Source organism: Mytilus trossulus, chromosome 1 (assembly GCF_036588685.1).
Source record: "Mytilus trossulus isolate FHL-02 chromosome 1, PNRI_Mtr1.1.1.hap1, whole genome shotgun sequence".
NCBI classification, from domain to species: Eukaryota; Metazoa; Mollusca; class Bivalvia; order Mytilida; family Mytilidae; genus Mytilus; species Mytilus trossulus.
Genome location: NC_086373.1, coordinates 51,417,366 through 51,433,470, shown reverse-complemented (window position 1 = coordinate 51,433,470; position 16,105 = coordinate 51,417,366). Strand labels below are relative to the sequence as shown.

Here is a 16,105-nt window from a genome sequence, read left to right as displayed (position 1 = left end):
TGTATTACTAGTATTGCTTTTTTCTTCTTTTATTTAATCTAAGATTGATCTGAGAATTTCTTGATTATTCTCTTTTCGTTGGCCTGTTTGGTTTAAACCGACTCGATGGTCGCGTTGTACTTTGTAGCATATTCGAGGCATCCAGTGCGGACGGGGTTGTATATTCGATACCTGGTAGGATCAAACTCGTCTTTAAATAGTTTTTAAGGTATATAGATAAAGGAAGATGTGGTGTGAGTCCCAATGAGACAACTCTCAATCCAAATAACAATTTAGATGCTGCTTAGAGCCAAGCAACACAAACAAAGATTGTCTCAATGAAATCATACAAATGTGTTCGGGTTGGTATTTGCTAATTATGCCCGCGTCACACTGTCCCGATTTTTACGCAGATGGCAACACGATTATGGAAATTTTCAAAATCGGGACTGATCGTATCCAGATCGGACTATTCGTAGTGCCATCTTTAACCATCTTAAGCCATCGGCCAGTTTTTCTAGCCTTCGGGGACAACTTCGGGAAGGGTTCTAAATTTTTTAACATGTTAAAAAATCCACGAAGGTGTGTCCGATGTTTAGGGTTCGTATTGAATTCGTATCACCATCCTCACCATCGCTATGTCACCGGGAATGCATCTTTGAACATCGTATTGCATTCGTGTTTCCATCGTTTCCATCGGGCAGTTTTGACATTACGATGTTTATACGAATGTATCACGAAGCTACCTGAAGGCCTTACAATGGCAATACGACTTCGTGAAGACCTCGTAATCCCGTCGTGTTGCCATCGAATAAAAGTACGAAGGCGACAAGATGGAACTACGACGGCAATAAATCCACCTAACCCCTTCACATACACGAATGTTTCTTACGAATGCTAACGAATCACCAAAATTTACAAGATTCGTTAAACTTTAACGAATCTTTTGCGAATAAACCACTTTTACGAGTGATTTGCGAGTGCTTTACGATTGGTTACGATTTACTAAGAATGAATGCGATGCTTTTACGATAACAGTAGACGATTCATTGCGAATAGATACGAGCAATTAACGAATGCATACGAGTGTTTTGCGAGCACAATACGAATGGTAACGATCTGATCCAAGTTTTTACGATTGGTTAACGAATAGTTTACGATAGCCCACGAACATTTGCGATTGAGTTACGAGTGTTTTACGAATGTTTATTTTTTTTGCAATGGGAAATGCATGCACTCATATAGATAGTAGGCCATACAGTCTCATTTATTATCCATGTAAACATTCGGAGTAACAAGACATGTCTTACGAGAGAAATAAATTATTACTCTTCCATAACTTCCTTCGACTTCTTCTTCCACTGGCACAGAGGGCAGAGGAAGAAAATCAACAACTGTTTCCTCTTTGTTTTAGGAGGAGGAGGAGGCGGACTCAACGTAGATTTTGGTGCAGGCCATGGCTCATCAGAAGAACTTTGTTTGGACAATATGACCAACTCCTGCATGAGCTTAACCGGGAAGATGCGTCTGGTTACAGAAACTTTTTAAGAGTTGATGCCGACTTGTTTGGGGAGATACTTGACAGAATTACCCCTGCAATCAGAAAAAGCTCTACCTCTTTCAGGTAAGTACTTCAATTTTCAAGCAAAATAAAACAGAAATGTACATTAAGAATAATAGTTAGTTTTATTTTGTATGCTGACTATATCATATGAATATCCGACGGTGCCGAAGGACGAGGCTTGGATTTTCCGCATGATATAGTCAGTTTAGAAAACCATACTAACTGTTTTTTCAGAAATTCATATCTAAGTAAAAAGGTCAGCAAAACAATCTTTTAAAAAATTTTCCTTAAGCACTTTGCTTCTAAATAATTAAATTTAATACAAAGTGAACAAAGTACGTGTTAGTAACGCCCCAAATAACGTTCGTATTCATATGGAAGTGGGTATATTAAACTGTCTTGTCTTTTGTTATTCTAATGTATGACACATTTCCAGTTTACCTTTTATGCGTTTGTAAGTTTAGATAAATATTTCTCGTTACAGGGAACCACTTGAACCAGGACTGAAGTTAGCCGTTACACTCAGACATTTGGCTACCGGTTCCACGTATGCTGATCTTATGTATGCCTTTCGTGTTGCCCGGAACTCCATATCACTCTTTGTGCCTAAAGTCTGCGAAGCAATTTACTTAGCATACAAAGATGAAGTCATGCCGGATGAGATTACGACGGAAGATTGGATGCGTATAGCATCTGACTTTGAAAGAATATGGAACCTCCCACACGTTTGTGGTGCTTTGGATGGGAAGCACATTAGAATAAGAAAACCGCCTAACTCGGGGTCGTTATTTTTTAACTACAAACATTTCTTCTCTACAGTGATGATGGCTCTAGTTGATGCAGATTATAAGTTTATTTGGCTGAGTGTGGGCTCATACGGAAGTGCATCTGATAGCCAGATATTTAGGGACTCGGAACTACGACCAATGTTAGAAGATGGAACTTTGGATCATCCGCCTCCCTCCCCTCTTCCAAATGGTGAAACAGATATTCCTTATTTTCTTATTGGCGATGACGCATTTCCTCTCCGATCCGATCATGGATGATGAAACCCTATTCAAGAAAACGTTTAGACCACGATGAGCGCATCTTTAACTATAGGTTGTCCCGTGCACGTAGAATTGTGGAGAATGCTTTTGGCATTCTTGCCATGAGATTTCAGATTTTGATTGGAACTATGCAACAACTGCCGGAAACAGTAGATTTAATCGTACTGTCTTGTACTACTCTTCATAACTTACTTCGGATAAGGAAACGTGCTGATCTACAACTGTTTGCTGACGAAGAAGACAACAATCATAATTTAATAGAGGGACAATGGCGACAAGGTGCGCAACTTACCGACGGAGACCCAGGGTATCAGAGAAATTTTGGTAACGCTGCTGGAATTGATCAAAGGAACTATCTTAAAAATTACTTCAACTCGGAAGCAGGCGCCTTAGATTGGCAAGAGAACATGATTTGACTGGTTCAGAAACATTGATTGTTTTGAATGCATCAGTATTGTGTTAATTGATGTAATGTTTAAAAATAAAAATTTAGATATAGATAGGACTATAAAAAATCTCAGAATGAGGTTCTATCATAATGAATAATTCACTCCAACTTTGTTTGACATACACTTTATAATACAAATTTGTTGCAATACTAGTACTTGGAATGGTATTTAAGGGATAGAATATGAGTGAAGACGTGGAATGTGTCAAAGAGGCAACGACCCAACACGCGCAAAAAAGAATAGGTTGAGTTTAAACACAAACTTTGATAAGCATCAATAAATGAGTTTCAGAATGATTTTGACATTTAAGCTAAACGACGGTTGTCACACTTGAAGCAGGAGCTGCTAACCCTTCCAGGGTACTTGAGTTCACCACATTTTGTTTTTGTTTGGGGTCCATGTTGCTTTGTTTTTAGTTTTTGTTATGTTGTTATTTGTGTTGCCTGTTGTGTATTTGCCATGGCATTGTCTTCTTTGTGGTTTATGATTATTGATTGCTCCTTAGTGTGTTCGAATTTGATTTACAACTAAATGTACATTGAAAAGGGCACAGGCGCCAAGTAATGGCAAAAGATTCCGTTTGCATATTACACTTTTCAGCGATGTCATTTTTTATTGGTTTTGTTTAAAAATTTTGGTTCCTAAAATAAACAACATAAACAAATGTGGATTAACCTATTTCTTTTCATTCTCAAAAAAAGCTACAAATTTTCTACAATCTACAAATAGTTATACATTTAAAGGTTCTCTATTCAAGATTTTCCTAAATCTTTTCTAAATGAAAATAAACAGTCATTCACGTCGAAGATCTATATGAAAGGTGTTTCTGGGTTTATTGTCTCATAAGCATCCGTCAGTACTGATGTTGTATCTGTCGCAGTTGATTCAATAGCACTTGGTGTCTGACTTGTAGTGTGAGTTGAGTATACTGTCTGTTGCTGTTGACCCATTAAGATAGGTTGCAAGTTAGTCGGTTGCAGTTCTGCCCATTGGTATCGACCATATTGTTGAAGGACGTCAGCTGGCGGATTCGAAGCTGCTAAGTTGCGTGCAATGATATAGTCGCGATCAGTAGACATTTGTTGCGGCTGACGATGCCTGAACGACATGGATGATGTTGTCGGTCTAATTGAAGGCCTGTTATTTCAAATGCAGTTTGCTGTTGAGGTTGTAATTGGGTAAATTGAGGTAATGTTTGGCGATTTACTTGCTGGGAAGGGTCTGTGAATGTAGATGAAAGCTGGGATGGCTGTATAAAATCATCCCTTGGCGGTTGTTGTGTTTGACGCTGTTCCTGTTTAGACTGTTTAACATACTCCATTGCCTTGAAGATAGTTTCATTCGTAAAATCCTCCAGACAGGAAGGGGTCATCTTTGCCATTAGCGTACTAAGGAAATCGCAGGTCTTCTCTATGTCACTCTTTGGGACTGCTAACTGCTGAGAAACTTTTTCTAGGCAGTCAGATATCTTTGTTGTAGTTGACGATGTTGTCACTGACTGTGGTGTACTTTCCGTGGTCGTTATTGATGGAACTGATGACTCACTGCAGTCTGAGTACCGGTCAGGTTTCTTGATCTGTGACCCCTTGGTTCCTCTTGCCTGACAGACAAAGGGTTTTACAAACTCGAATTTCTCCAACAACCAGCTAGTTCTAGATGTTAGCAAACCATCTCCGACACCGGCTCCGGATCGTGTGGTGTTTTCTCTTTTCTTTACTTCTTTCACATACGTGGTTCTTAAGGACGTATACCATCTTTGAAGATCACCGGGATTCAACTTCATCCTCTGTTCCATTTCATGCCATGTTCGCTCTTTTTTATCGCGATTTTTGAAATCAATACTTGTCTTGTCGTATAGAAAACGATTTGACTTTAACCACTCAATTACTTCGTCTTCCTCTTCGATCGTCAGTATTCTCGCACTTTTAGTTTTGGGTTTATTCTTCTTGCGAGTCTGAAAATACACAATGTCCATTTTCGTGATAACTATCAACGACTTTACTATAAAATACACTCATAAATATTTTTATAATGACCGGTCTTTCAAGAAGTTCATATGCTGATTGCAATTGTTTGAAAAGTATCATAAACATTGTTATCTTTTTTAATTACATTTTTGCCAATACGTTCAACAACAGTTATACACTGGCCTCTGGATATAGATTCCGTGTTATAATTATTTTAACTTTAATCTTATTATATTGCTATTCTGTCCAACTAATCTGATTTAAATAATGCAGATTTTCTTTGCATGTATCGTATTTTGATGATTTATTTGAATAAAATGCAGTTCCTCAATTGCCAATTTCACTAAATATCTGTCTATGAAACTCATACATTTTTTATGTGCTTTATAAAGGTGATTTTCAAAGACATTGAATAAGCAAATCTCACTTACTGCTGCACTGGTTGTGGCAGTGGCTATCAAATCGTCCTCATCTGAGGCAAAGTTTGAGCCGGCTGTATCAACATTGTCAGTATCTGAAAGTTGCTGCTCAGGATATTCGATACCAACGGTTGGTGGGTTTGCCTCTGGTGGTGGTAATTCGGCGGGGTTTGGTGTTTCGGGCGATGGTGGTGGTGGTGTAGGGGATCTAGGTGAAGCAGGATTTGTCTTCCTTTTCCTTGCAGCAGGTCTTCTCTTTGGAGCCATGATTCAATAGTAAAATGCGACTTCCTTCTTCCACGATTTTATAACAACTGAAACGAACTATTAGAATAAAAACAAAACCCCAATTTTATCGTCAAATCATTTGTTAAATATTCCTATTTGTAAAACATTCGCAAAGCACTCGCAAAGCAGTCGCAAAGTATTCGTATACATTCGTAAAGCATTCGGATATATTCGTAAAGCACTCGCGTGAATTCGTATCAATTCGTTAATCCATCGCAAAGCGATCGTAAACTGCTCGCAACTATTCGTAAATGAATCGTTAAACATTCTTAAATCAAACTGTTCACGATTTCTTGCGAATGATTTACGAGTTGTTGCGATCGGTTAACGATGCATTAACGAATTGTTGCGAGTGATTTGCGAGCTCTTTACGAATGAAATGATTCGTGGACATTCGTGTTAAATTTTTGGCATGTCCAAAAATTTCCAAATAGTTTTACGAATCGATACGATTGTCTGCGAATGTCTACGATTTGTTTAAGAGTGGTTTACGATTGCTTGCGAGTGATTTACGATTGCTTGCGAGTGGTTTACGATTGCTTGCGAATGCTTGCATTTGATAAAACAAACAACATTCGTAAGGAATCGTAAGACACATTCGTGTATGTGAAGGGGGTATAAATGTAAGTTAATTTTCGCGCTAAAATACATTTAAGGTGGTATGGGTGTCTTCCTCCATCTTGGATTGTAAAAAACAGTGAACCAAAGGTCCAGATTTTCTATCAAGTTAGCAAAATTTGATGCAGGAATGCAGATATTTAATATAAATTTTCATTTAACAGAACCAATTTATAAAAAAATAACTTATAGATATTAATATTTTTGCAAATGTTGATTATTTTTGGTTGTTTTAAAAAAATCAAATTGCCATTTTAAGGGGAGGTAACTCTAAAACAGTGCATTTTCTGAAGGATTCTACATGGAATTTTCCTATTTTGTATTTTAGCCAGAAAAAATGTACGGTGACCCTATCTTTTCTTTTGATATTCTCAAAGCATTGTCTGAAAGCTATCTTTTCCTTAAGTATTTAACAATTCTATCATTTTGTTAAGTTTCTAATCACAAAATGGTGTTTTTTCCTGAATAATCCATACAAAATGTATCATTTTGTCACGTCCTATAGCTTGAGAAAATGCCCGGTGACCTATCATTTTTATTTTATTTTGCAACATATATCAACAGATACTACGTTTTGGCCAAGTATGAACAAATTATATCATTTCTATTTTAGACTCCCATATTACCTTAAAGTGCCATGCACGATACGCACTAGTCAGTCTAATACGACAGTTAAGAAAGACGTTCACAAAACATGGAGCTCATATAATATGATTCTATGAGAACAAGAAAGGCGCCATCGTTGTTAAAATGGAACAGGAAGAGCAGCTATAACAGGCTCAGGATTTACTTTTACAAGTAAAATATTATTTTTTTGACCATTTTTCATTTCAAGTAACATAATGAAAATCATAAACGCGCCTCGTACACCAACACTGCAGGTACACGTATATAGGGAAACACACTTTTTCTTCATTATTCTGATTTTTTATGTATCGTCCGAGTTGTTGTCAAACGAGTGTGTACCCCATAACCATTTTGTTTTCTATATGTCATATTTGGCCGTATTTGTTGCTTTCTTTCCTTTTGTCTATATTATTATGATATTCTCTTAGGAAAAAGCTCTTTTTGAATAAAAGGGATCAACGAACCAATTACCTAACATTTAAGATAGATCATTAAACATGGGCATAATTATGGGTGAATATTCAGACTAGTGCACACATTTTACAGTTCAATCAAGGCAATGCCGAGCGTGGCATATCCTCGTTTGTAACATATTGGGGACAAATATGGACAGTATAACTGCTAGTAGTCTTTTGTTATTTATGTATTATTGTCATTTTGTTTATTTTCTTTGGTTACATCTTCTGACAACAGACTCGGACTTCTCTTGAACTGAATTTTAATGTACGTATTGTTATGCGTTTACTTTCTTACATTGGCTAGAGGTATAGGGGGAGGGGTTGAGATCTCACAAACATGTTTGACCCCGCCGCATTGTTGCGCCTGTCCCAAGTCAGGAGCCTCTGGCCTTTGTTAGTCTTGTATCATTTTAATTTTAGTTTCTTGTGTACATTTGGAAATTAGTATGGCGTTCATTATCACTGAACTAGTATATATTTTTAGGGGCCAGCTGAAGGATTCCTCCGGGTGCAGGCATTTATCGCTACATTGAAGACCTGTTGGTGACCTTCTGCTGTTGTTTTTATCTATGTTTGGGTTGTTGTCTCTTTGACACATTCCCCATTTCCATTTTCAATTTTAATTTTACTATATTTGTATATGACACATGCAGAAAATGGTAAATTGAATATGCATATTTGATACATTAACCATTTTTTTAGAAATCAACCAAAACATTCAGTAATAATATTGTCTTTAGAACCAGCAGGTAAAACAAATGAGCAACCAAATTCCTGTATATGCTATTTCAAGGAGAAAAAAACAAGTCCATCATCATAAGCTGTACACGACGTCTTTTATACATCGTATGGCCATCGCGCTATCATCGTAATCCATCGTGTAGCCTTCGTGATCCATCGTGTAGGCTTCGACTGAGATATGAAGCTTAAATATCCGTCTTCAGTTACCATTCGTATGTCCATCTTTCGCTATCGTGTGTAATTTCGGCACCATCGTATAGACTTCGTTATTCATCGTACTTGCTTCGTTCACATTTTGGTATTTTAACGAGACCGGGACCATCTTCGTACGAACTTACAATTTTCGCATTCGGGTGTTCATCGTATGAAAAAATCGGGACAGTGTGACGCGGGCATAATTATATTCATATTTTTTTTTAGAAAATATCAACTTTGACTTGATGAAAAATGTAAAATTTTTAAGAAATATGAACCACACAGTCTACAGATAAATTTCATTGGCTTCAAATACTCATTTTTATCATTTACGCAGCTTGATTTCTCTTTACTAAAAGTGTGTGATCAAACGTTAAGCTAAGTTTAAAAGAGTTTACTACATGTACATTAGGAATCACTCCATAAATTAATAAAATCAGCCAAAATGTATAGTGATAAAAAAATCTCTTTTATAAGATGGAGGTAATCGCACGCTTTTTAAAAAGCTAGTAATTTAATTTTAAGACATCGTGTATATCTCTTGACATAATATAAATGATAACAGGGGGGAATGTACGGCCCTTTGAATGTAGCACATAAATAATTCCAAACTATAAGAAAGACATTACTTAGTTATAAACCTTGTGTCTCATCCGTGTGTTTAGTTTCTGAACAGTAAAATATGTATGTTTAAACTATAAATGAAATAAAAATTAACTTACAGATGGTCTTGATGCTCGTTTTCCCAATGATGATAACGAAAATAATTGTTTCTCAATAAAATTCACTGATCTCTGAATCTTTTATTATGCTTTTAATACGTAGTTATAAATACACTGAACGGAAAAAGGAGAAACACGACAAGCAAATTCATTTCTCAAATATTTAACAAGGAATCAGAGTGGGAAATGAAGATTTGTACACAATGTTTCATGTACCTTACATTTTATTTTCCCATTCTCAAATAGATCTTAATGAAAGACTGGATAGTTTAAAAACTTAAGACACGTTTTAGTCAGTTATACCGCTGAATGAATGAACGAAGATTTTCTGGTTGTTGTTTTCATATGTCTAGACTTCATAATGATTTTGTATTTCTTTTCAACAGTAATTGTTAACATGGTTTTAACTGACTAAGCCACGTCCACTTGTATTTTTTGTCTATCAGATGAGTTCAGCCTTTTTCAACTGATTTTTATAGTTAGTTCTAATGTTGTACTGTTATACCACTGTCCCAGGTTAGGAGAGGGTTGGGATCCCGCTAACATGTTTAACACCGCCACATTATTTATGTATGTGCCTGTCCCAAGTCAGGAGCCTGTAATTCAGTGGTTGTCGTTTGTTTATGTGTTACATATTTGTTTTTCGTTCATTGTTTTATATAGATAAGGCCGTTAGTTTTCACGTTTGAATTGTTTTACATTGTCTTATCGGATTCCTTTTATAGCTGACTATGCGGTATAGGCTTTGCCCATTGTTGAAGGCCATACGTTGACCTATAGTTGTTAATGTTTGTGTCATTTTGGTCTTTTGTGGATAGTTGTCGCATTGGCAATCATACCGGCACATTTTCTTGTTTATATAAAGATATTGTTCTGAAGATTTTGTTTTCAATTTTAACCTCCTCCCCCCAAAAAATTATCTTTATCGAAAACTTGAAGCATAAAGAATAAACACTCTCTGACAAGAGTTGATGTGTGTCTTATGTTGATGAGTATATCATAAGATGAAAGATATCTTGCTGTGTTTGAAGGCTACAATGAAACCAGTATAAGCTTCTGCGAAAGTAATATTGATGTTATTTAATAACATTTTGACTAATGATGTTTTCATGTAATTTTTTCGATTACAAACAAAAATATATAACCTTCAATCAAAACCATCTTTTTATTTTGATCATCGAATTAATAAATCAATTCATCCGGGTTTTTTTTTTTGGAATGGCGATAAATTATCTGATGAACTGATAATCGACGAAACCCTTATTTTTAATTACAGTAATTTGTCATCGATTGATAACACAGTTAATGATGTTAATATCGGATTGGTTTTTTTTAGTTAAGAATAATTTCAAAGTTTACTCGAAGTACTTACTAGAATCAATGCGCGACTCGCAAAGAATGCTTATAATCACTAATACTGAATCGCTGAAAACACGCAAATAAAAAGAGACGTCGACCCGTATAATAGACCACTTTCGAGTTCATACGTCACCGGCAAAAACTCGTCAATTATACACGCCTTTATGACGTCATTTACCAGATAGAGGGGCTCGCCTGTATCCCTGCACTATTTACGTTCACCAAGCGTCTTAGTGATCGTCTTTGTGCAGGATAAACTAGAAATAGTGGTTGCTCTGTAGGTACTTACTGACATTTCCCTAATGACAGCAGTGTTGATTGTCAATTTTGAGAATTCAATTTGCCGAATAATTCGTACAATATAGAATTATAGTTTTCCAACCACTCGCTCAACATTGGAAGGAAGTGACGACGCCCCTAAACGCACAAATGACGATGATAAAGGCGCGTATAATTGACGAGTTTTTTACGGTGACGGATGAACTCGAAAGTGGTCTATTCACCGATTCATAACTTAGTCTCATGCATTCTGGGTAATATATTCAAAATCGTAAACCAAAACGTTGTGATTGATTTTAAACGTTCAAGAGAAACAATGGAAATTGAACCAATGACGCAACGTTATTTTTATTTTGGTGTACCGTCGGAACAATGCGATTACCCATAGTCCTTGAGATTTTGCAAAAGGCATGATATTACTGGTTATGCAGGGGAACACCAACCCATATCGAGGACCTACAGCGCAGTTTAGAGATTAAACTTTTTCTATTTTTTTGGTGTGGTGTGTCTGGGGTCTATAAGAGAATCAAATGTAGTTTACCCTAGTTAGAAAGTGAATTATTCAATCTTATACGCTAAACTTTGAAAATTATGGAATGACAGCTTTGCATCTGGAGACCGTGCAGTGCCTATTCAGCGTAAACTGACTACTGTCATTGTTGTGATGATGTCACAATGTGTTTTCCTTATGATAAACGACACAAAAAGAAGGCGTTGAAAACTGAAAAAAAACATAAATTCAGTCGGAAAGCTGACCCCGGTTTGACCCCATTTCTTAAAGCAACAATGGACGTCATGTGATTACCATATATGGGCATTTTTTTACAAAAAAAAGTGAAGCTCGTTTTTTGGAATTTGTAGTTTTTTGCATGAATTAAAACTAATTTCCTTTTAAGGGAACATGCTTGAGTATATAAGAAATATATTACTCAACTCAATTATGGATTAAACTCATGTTTTTCTCTCAGAATGTGTCTTCAAAGTCAAGGTGTTGACGAAAAAAATTGGTCACAGAAAGTTAAAATCGTAATTTTCTTTCTTAACTTCTCGGGAAGCTATGCTGAATTTAAATTATGTTATGTAACATAACTTGGACTATGATATGTCAAATTTGTGCCAGTTGATATGCTAAGATACGCAAATGTGCCAGTTAGATGTGTCGATATTTCTGACGAAGCGGGGCCGACGGTAATTCACGAGTAACGTCCCTTTGTTTGACACTATCAGGAACACCATATCTAGCACCATATGCTGTTATTTACAAGAGAATATTCTTAAAAATAATTTTATTAAATATTTTTGATACTGTAAACATGTGTCAAAAAAACAGAGGAACACATTTTATCACTTTTCAGAACTCAGTCCCAGTGAAATATGCCCTATGTGTCCCTATGTGCCATGATAGGGTTGATAATTTAATATTAATTTAATATTCCAAGATCTTATATAATATTCATTTTATGGTAAGTATTTTTACTACTGCAACCAAATTATTTTAACACAGAAATAAATGTCTACTCAATTTGTACAAGGGGTAGTCTAAATATTCATAAACAATGGGTCAAGACAGTATTTAATAAAATGATAAAAGAAAACCCAGGATTTCCTTTTCATTACTGACACTTGCAAGTTGGTCCTACCTTTTCATTTAAACCTAAAACTGATCATAATGGAAGTATTCTGTATGTAAAATCTTCATATTTTTAAATAAAAGGAAAATTAGTTTGCAATCCTGGTATGAACAAACTAAATATAACAATAAATGTTGTCTCATTGATTTCATGCAAGTTAGTTCTAATGAATGGACTCAAATTATATAAAAGATATTTCTTTTTGCGTAAATGTTCGTAAACTTTGTCAATTTCTTAGAAAAAATCAGAGGCAATGATTTGCATTTTAACAACTTAAGTTTCAAGTGACGGTCCAGTGGCAAATAGATCATGCATGTTAAGGGTGAGAACAAGTTAACAATAAATACAATACAATGGTAGGTTAAAATACAATGGTAGGCCTCAATGAAAATTAGACTATTTCTAATTGAGTTACTCTCTTTAAATAAAGAATTTATTATTATTATTATTATTATTATTATTATTATTATGTATTTGAATAAAATTATAAAAATATAAAAATAACACACTAAACCAATAAATAAATGGTGCTAATCATGAACTTGAAAATAAATAAGAACAAAATAGACTCAGTAATGTCTTTCTTTTTCTATTTGAAAAAAATAATAATATTAAAAAAACTATGCATTTTTATATAAATTTAATATATAAAAGTATTTCAGAGCAGTGTCTGGGGGCTAAGTCAACAATTCTGTTTTAGATCACAAGTCAAAATTAAGTCACAGTTCATGTCAGTATGATAATGTTTTGAATAAGATTGATTAAAATGATACTCTGAAAGAGATTATTTGAAGGCAGCAACCATTCGTTTTCAGGGAGGGGGAACTATGGATTTTTTTCCAGACAAGTTGAAAACAATACTTCTCTTTCAATTTTAGTATTTCATTCAATAGCAGCTGAGGGTAAAACAAACAATGTTTTTTTTTCTCAGGGTCAAAAACAAATAATTTTTTATCCACAAAATGGAAACAAACTTTTTTTCTTCAAAACAATCCCACCGTCCCCCTACCCCCACCAGAAAGCAAATGGTTGTTGGCTGCCTATGTTAAAATTTAGGACAATACTTTTTCATTTACTTTTGCAGGATTCCTTTATCTGATATCTGTGACACAAAAATATCTATTATTATAAACAACGAATGATTTTCATGTCAGTCATCCAAAGCAGTTAAGGTTGTGCAAAGGCAGTATAAGATTTCCTTACCTTGTTTTAGTTAAGTCACTGACTTAAAGAGAATAATTAATCCAGTCAAATATTCACAGCTGATCTCGCCATTACTTTTTCAAACAAACTACTAAATGTGTGTACATTGACTGTGTTCAGATGCAAGGTGACATCGATGTGTAAGACCGAAAAACTACAATGTCAAAAAATGTCTTTCTTTTTGGAATTTAGTTCAGACGGGGTTTCCCAAGGGGTGATGGAACGTTATGCTTATAATGCTTTTTTTAAAATTTTGAGATACGTATTATTAATTGTAACGTTTGTATAGTACATATAGTCTTTGTAAATCTATAAAAAAAAAAAGAAGAAAATTTGAAACGACGATCAACGGCATTACGGGATCGTAAAAAGACGGCCACTTTGCATGTTTGAGATTTTTTTCCCTTTTGATAATAAAATCCATGCTTAGCAAATCGAAATAAATTTATTTCAGACCCTAATGGCAAGTAGGAAACTGAAAAAAAGATAAAATTCCAAATTGGCGGCAAAAAAAAATTCCGCGATATTAACGCAATATCAGAATGGCGGGTTTTAATATCAGTCCTATTGTTGTCTTAAGAAAGTAGCAACAACGGTCGTTTCTAAGGGCTTGCTTTCCGACTGCATACTATGATCTTTTTATTAATCATATGATTAATTTGTAAATTCATTTACAGCTCAAAGATAACTCATTCTGTTGAACCTATTATATATTAATATAAAAGCGTGTATGACTTTGGTTTCAATTCAATTAATAGTGTAATGATAAATAATTCATCGAACATTCGATTTTAATAACACCATTGTATTGTTCTGTCGATAAATATGCAATACGTTACTATAAATTATTAATACACCATATCAAAGAAATAATCATTTTAGCAGAATGAGTTGATAGTGTTTTGTGTCATTATATACCTCATACATAGCTGCTTTAGTGTGGTAGTATTTCGTTTTCGCACAATAGATACACAATTTCTCCACGTATAAATACGTCTATGGTTTTTTTTTTTTGTTACTATTTCACGTTAAATATTTGATTAAGAATATTGTTAACTTTGGGGATCACCTTTCAAATTTAGTAGTAAAACAGTAGGTCTTATGTCATACCATGGAAGTTTTAATATCGACACATGGTCACACCAATTTTTTATTAGTTGATTGGATTCGCTTGTATCAGTACTGTATTTGACTAATCACCACATTTAGTTAAACATGTCAGGCAATGTCAGGCAGAGGTGGATCGCTATGACTTCGAGCAATGAGTCATGCTCACCTTCGTGGTTGACTGGAGATATCTTCACCATTGTACACTTACTTGAACATCAAACCGCCAACTGGGACCTCTCAGCAAGCAATGGAGATTACAAGCTAGTAAAAAGATGGAAAAAGTCCAGACAACATGAAGTGCAGACCGAGTCACCTACAATATAAAAGACACGGAAACGGTCATCAAAAGCTAGAACAGACAGGAACAAACGCCGTCTAGAAGCTTACATAGCTAAGGAGTCCACACAATCGACGTCCACACCAACGACAAGTGAGAATGGAGAACCCGCTCGAAAAAATGTCTAGAAAATGACCCCGATGTAGAGCTTATCAACAATACCGAAGAGAACGGGGAAAATACCACTCAACATACAGAGGAAATGATTACACAGGAAGAACCGTTAATCACAGTAACAAATGATGACAGAAAAATTTCCTGTACACACTAGGAGACCGCCAGTACAACAGGTGCCGAAGGTCAACTTTCAGCAAGTTATGCAGGAATGGAAAAATCTGAAACTGAAAGAACTACAAGATACAGGATAGGAAAGATATATCTCGACCTCCCACAATAGACCTTTCTGTTCGAGGTTGAAAAGGAAAACAGTTTTATCCTTGTTTATTCAGATAAGCTGTACCTCTATAAACTGATCGAAAACGAAGAAGACCCGACTTTCTACAGCGCCATCAAAAGAAGTCATGACCACTGGTTAGATGTACGGGACAAGATGATTTTCTTGTACTCAGAAGAACGTAAATTGAACATCGAAAAAGAAGTGGCTAAGGAGAACAATTTCAAATTGAGAAAAGTGGATAAAATAAAGGCTATATGAGCCCAAACCTGTTAAATACCCTTAATTGTTATATCTTTGTGTTAATGGGCGAGATAAGCCCAATTCTTTTCTTGTCCTAAAAAAAAAGTACCAGTACTGCAAGCAGAGAAAAAGCAAAATTTCGCGGCAATTCGAAAATGTATTCTTTTAAATGTTTGCCATATTTTCTCTTTTTTTTACTGTTTTAAAATCGTTTGGGACATCGGTGCATGCGTAGTCTATATAAGTAAACAAACTGTATCACTAGCCTGTCAACACTGAGGTTGGAATTTCGAAAACCACACGTGACAAATACGCTCCGATCCAATCATAGGTATTCATTGGTTCTCTCCGGGCGCAAACATCATCTCAAAGAACCGAAGTTTAAAGAAAAACGCATTTGTGGCTCCTTGTATGATAAGAAGGGGTTGAAGATGTTTACATAAAGCACACATTGATAGACCAATTGAACAAGT

General features: G+C 35.3%; 2 protein-coding genes across 2 annotated transcripts; one reads left to right on the top strand and one right to left on the bottom strand.

The window, feature by feature from the left end:
* Positions 1-851: 851 nt before the first annotated feature.
* Positions 852-3,203, top strand: LOC134726989 (uncharacterized). Its single transcript, XM_063591381.1, has 2 exons — positions 852-1,603; positions 2,028-3,203. Exons 1-2 carry the CDS (start codon positions 1,281-1,283, stop codon positions 2,587-2,589), a joined length of 885 nt encoding a protein of 294 aa, XP_063447451.1. The 5' UTR covers positions 852-1,280; the 3' UTR covers positions 2,590-3,203.
* An 877-nt stretch (positions 3,204-4,080) lies between these two features.
* Positions 4,081-5,862, bottom strand: LOC134724996 (uncharacterized). Its single transcript, XM_063588481.1, has 2 exons — positions 5,440-5,862; positions 4,081-4,995 (listed from the first exon to the last, which is right to left on the bottom strand). The coding sequence occupies exons 1-2, from the start codon at positions 5,692-5,694 to the stop codon at positions 4,081-4,083; spliced, it is 1,170 nt and encodes a 389-aa protein (XP_063444551.1). The 5' UTR covers positions 5,695-5,862.
* Positions 5,863-16,105: the final 10,243 nt, after the last annotated feature.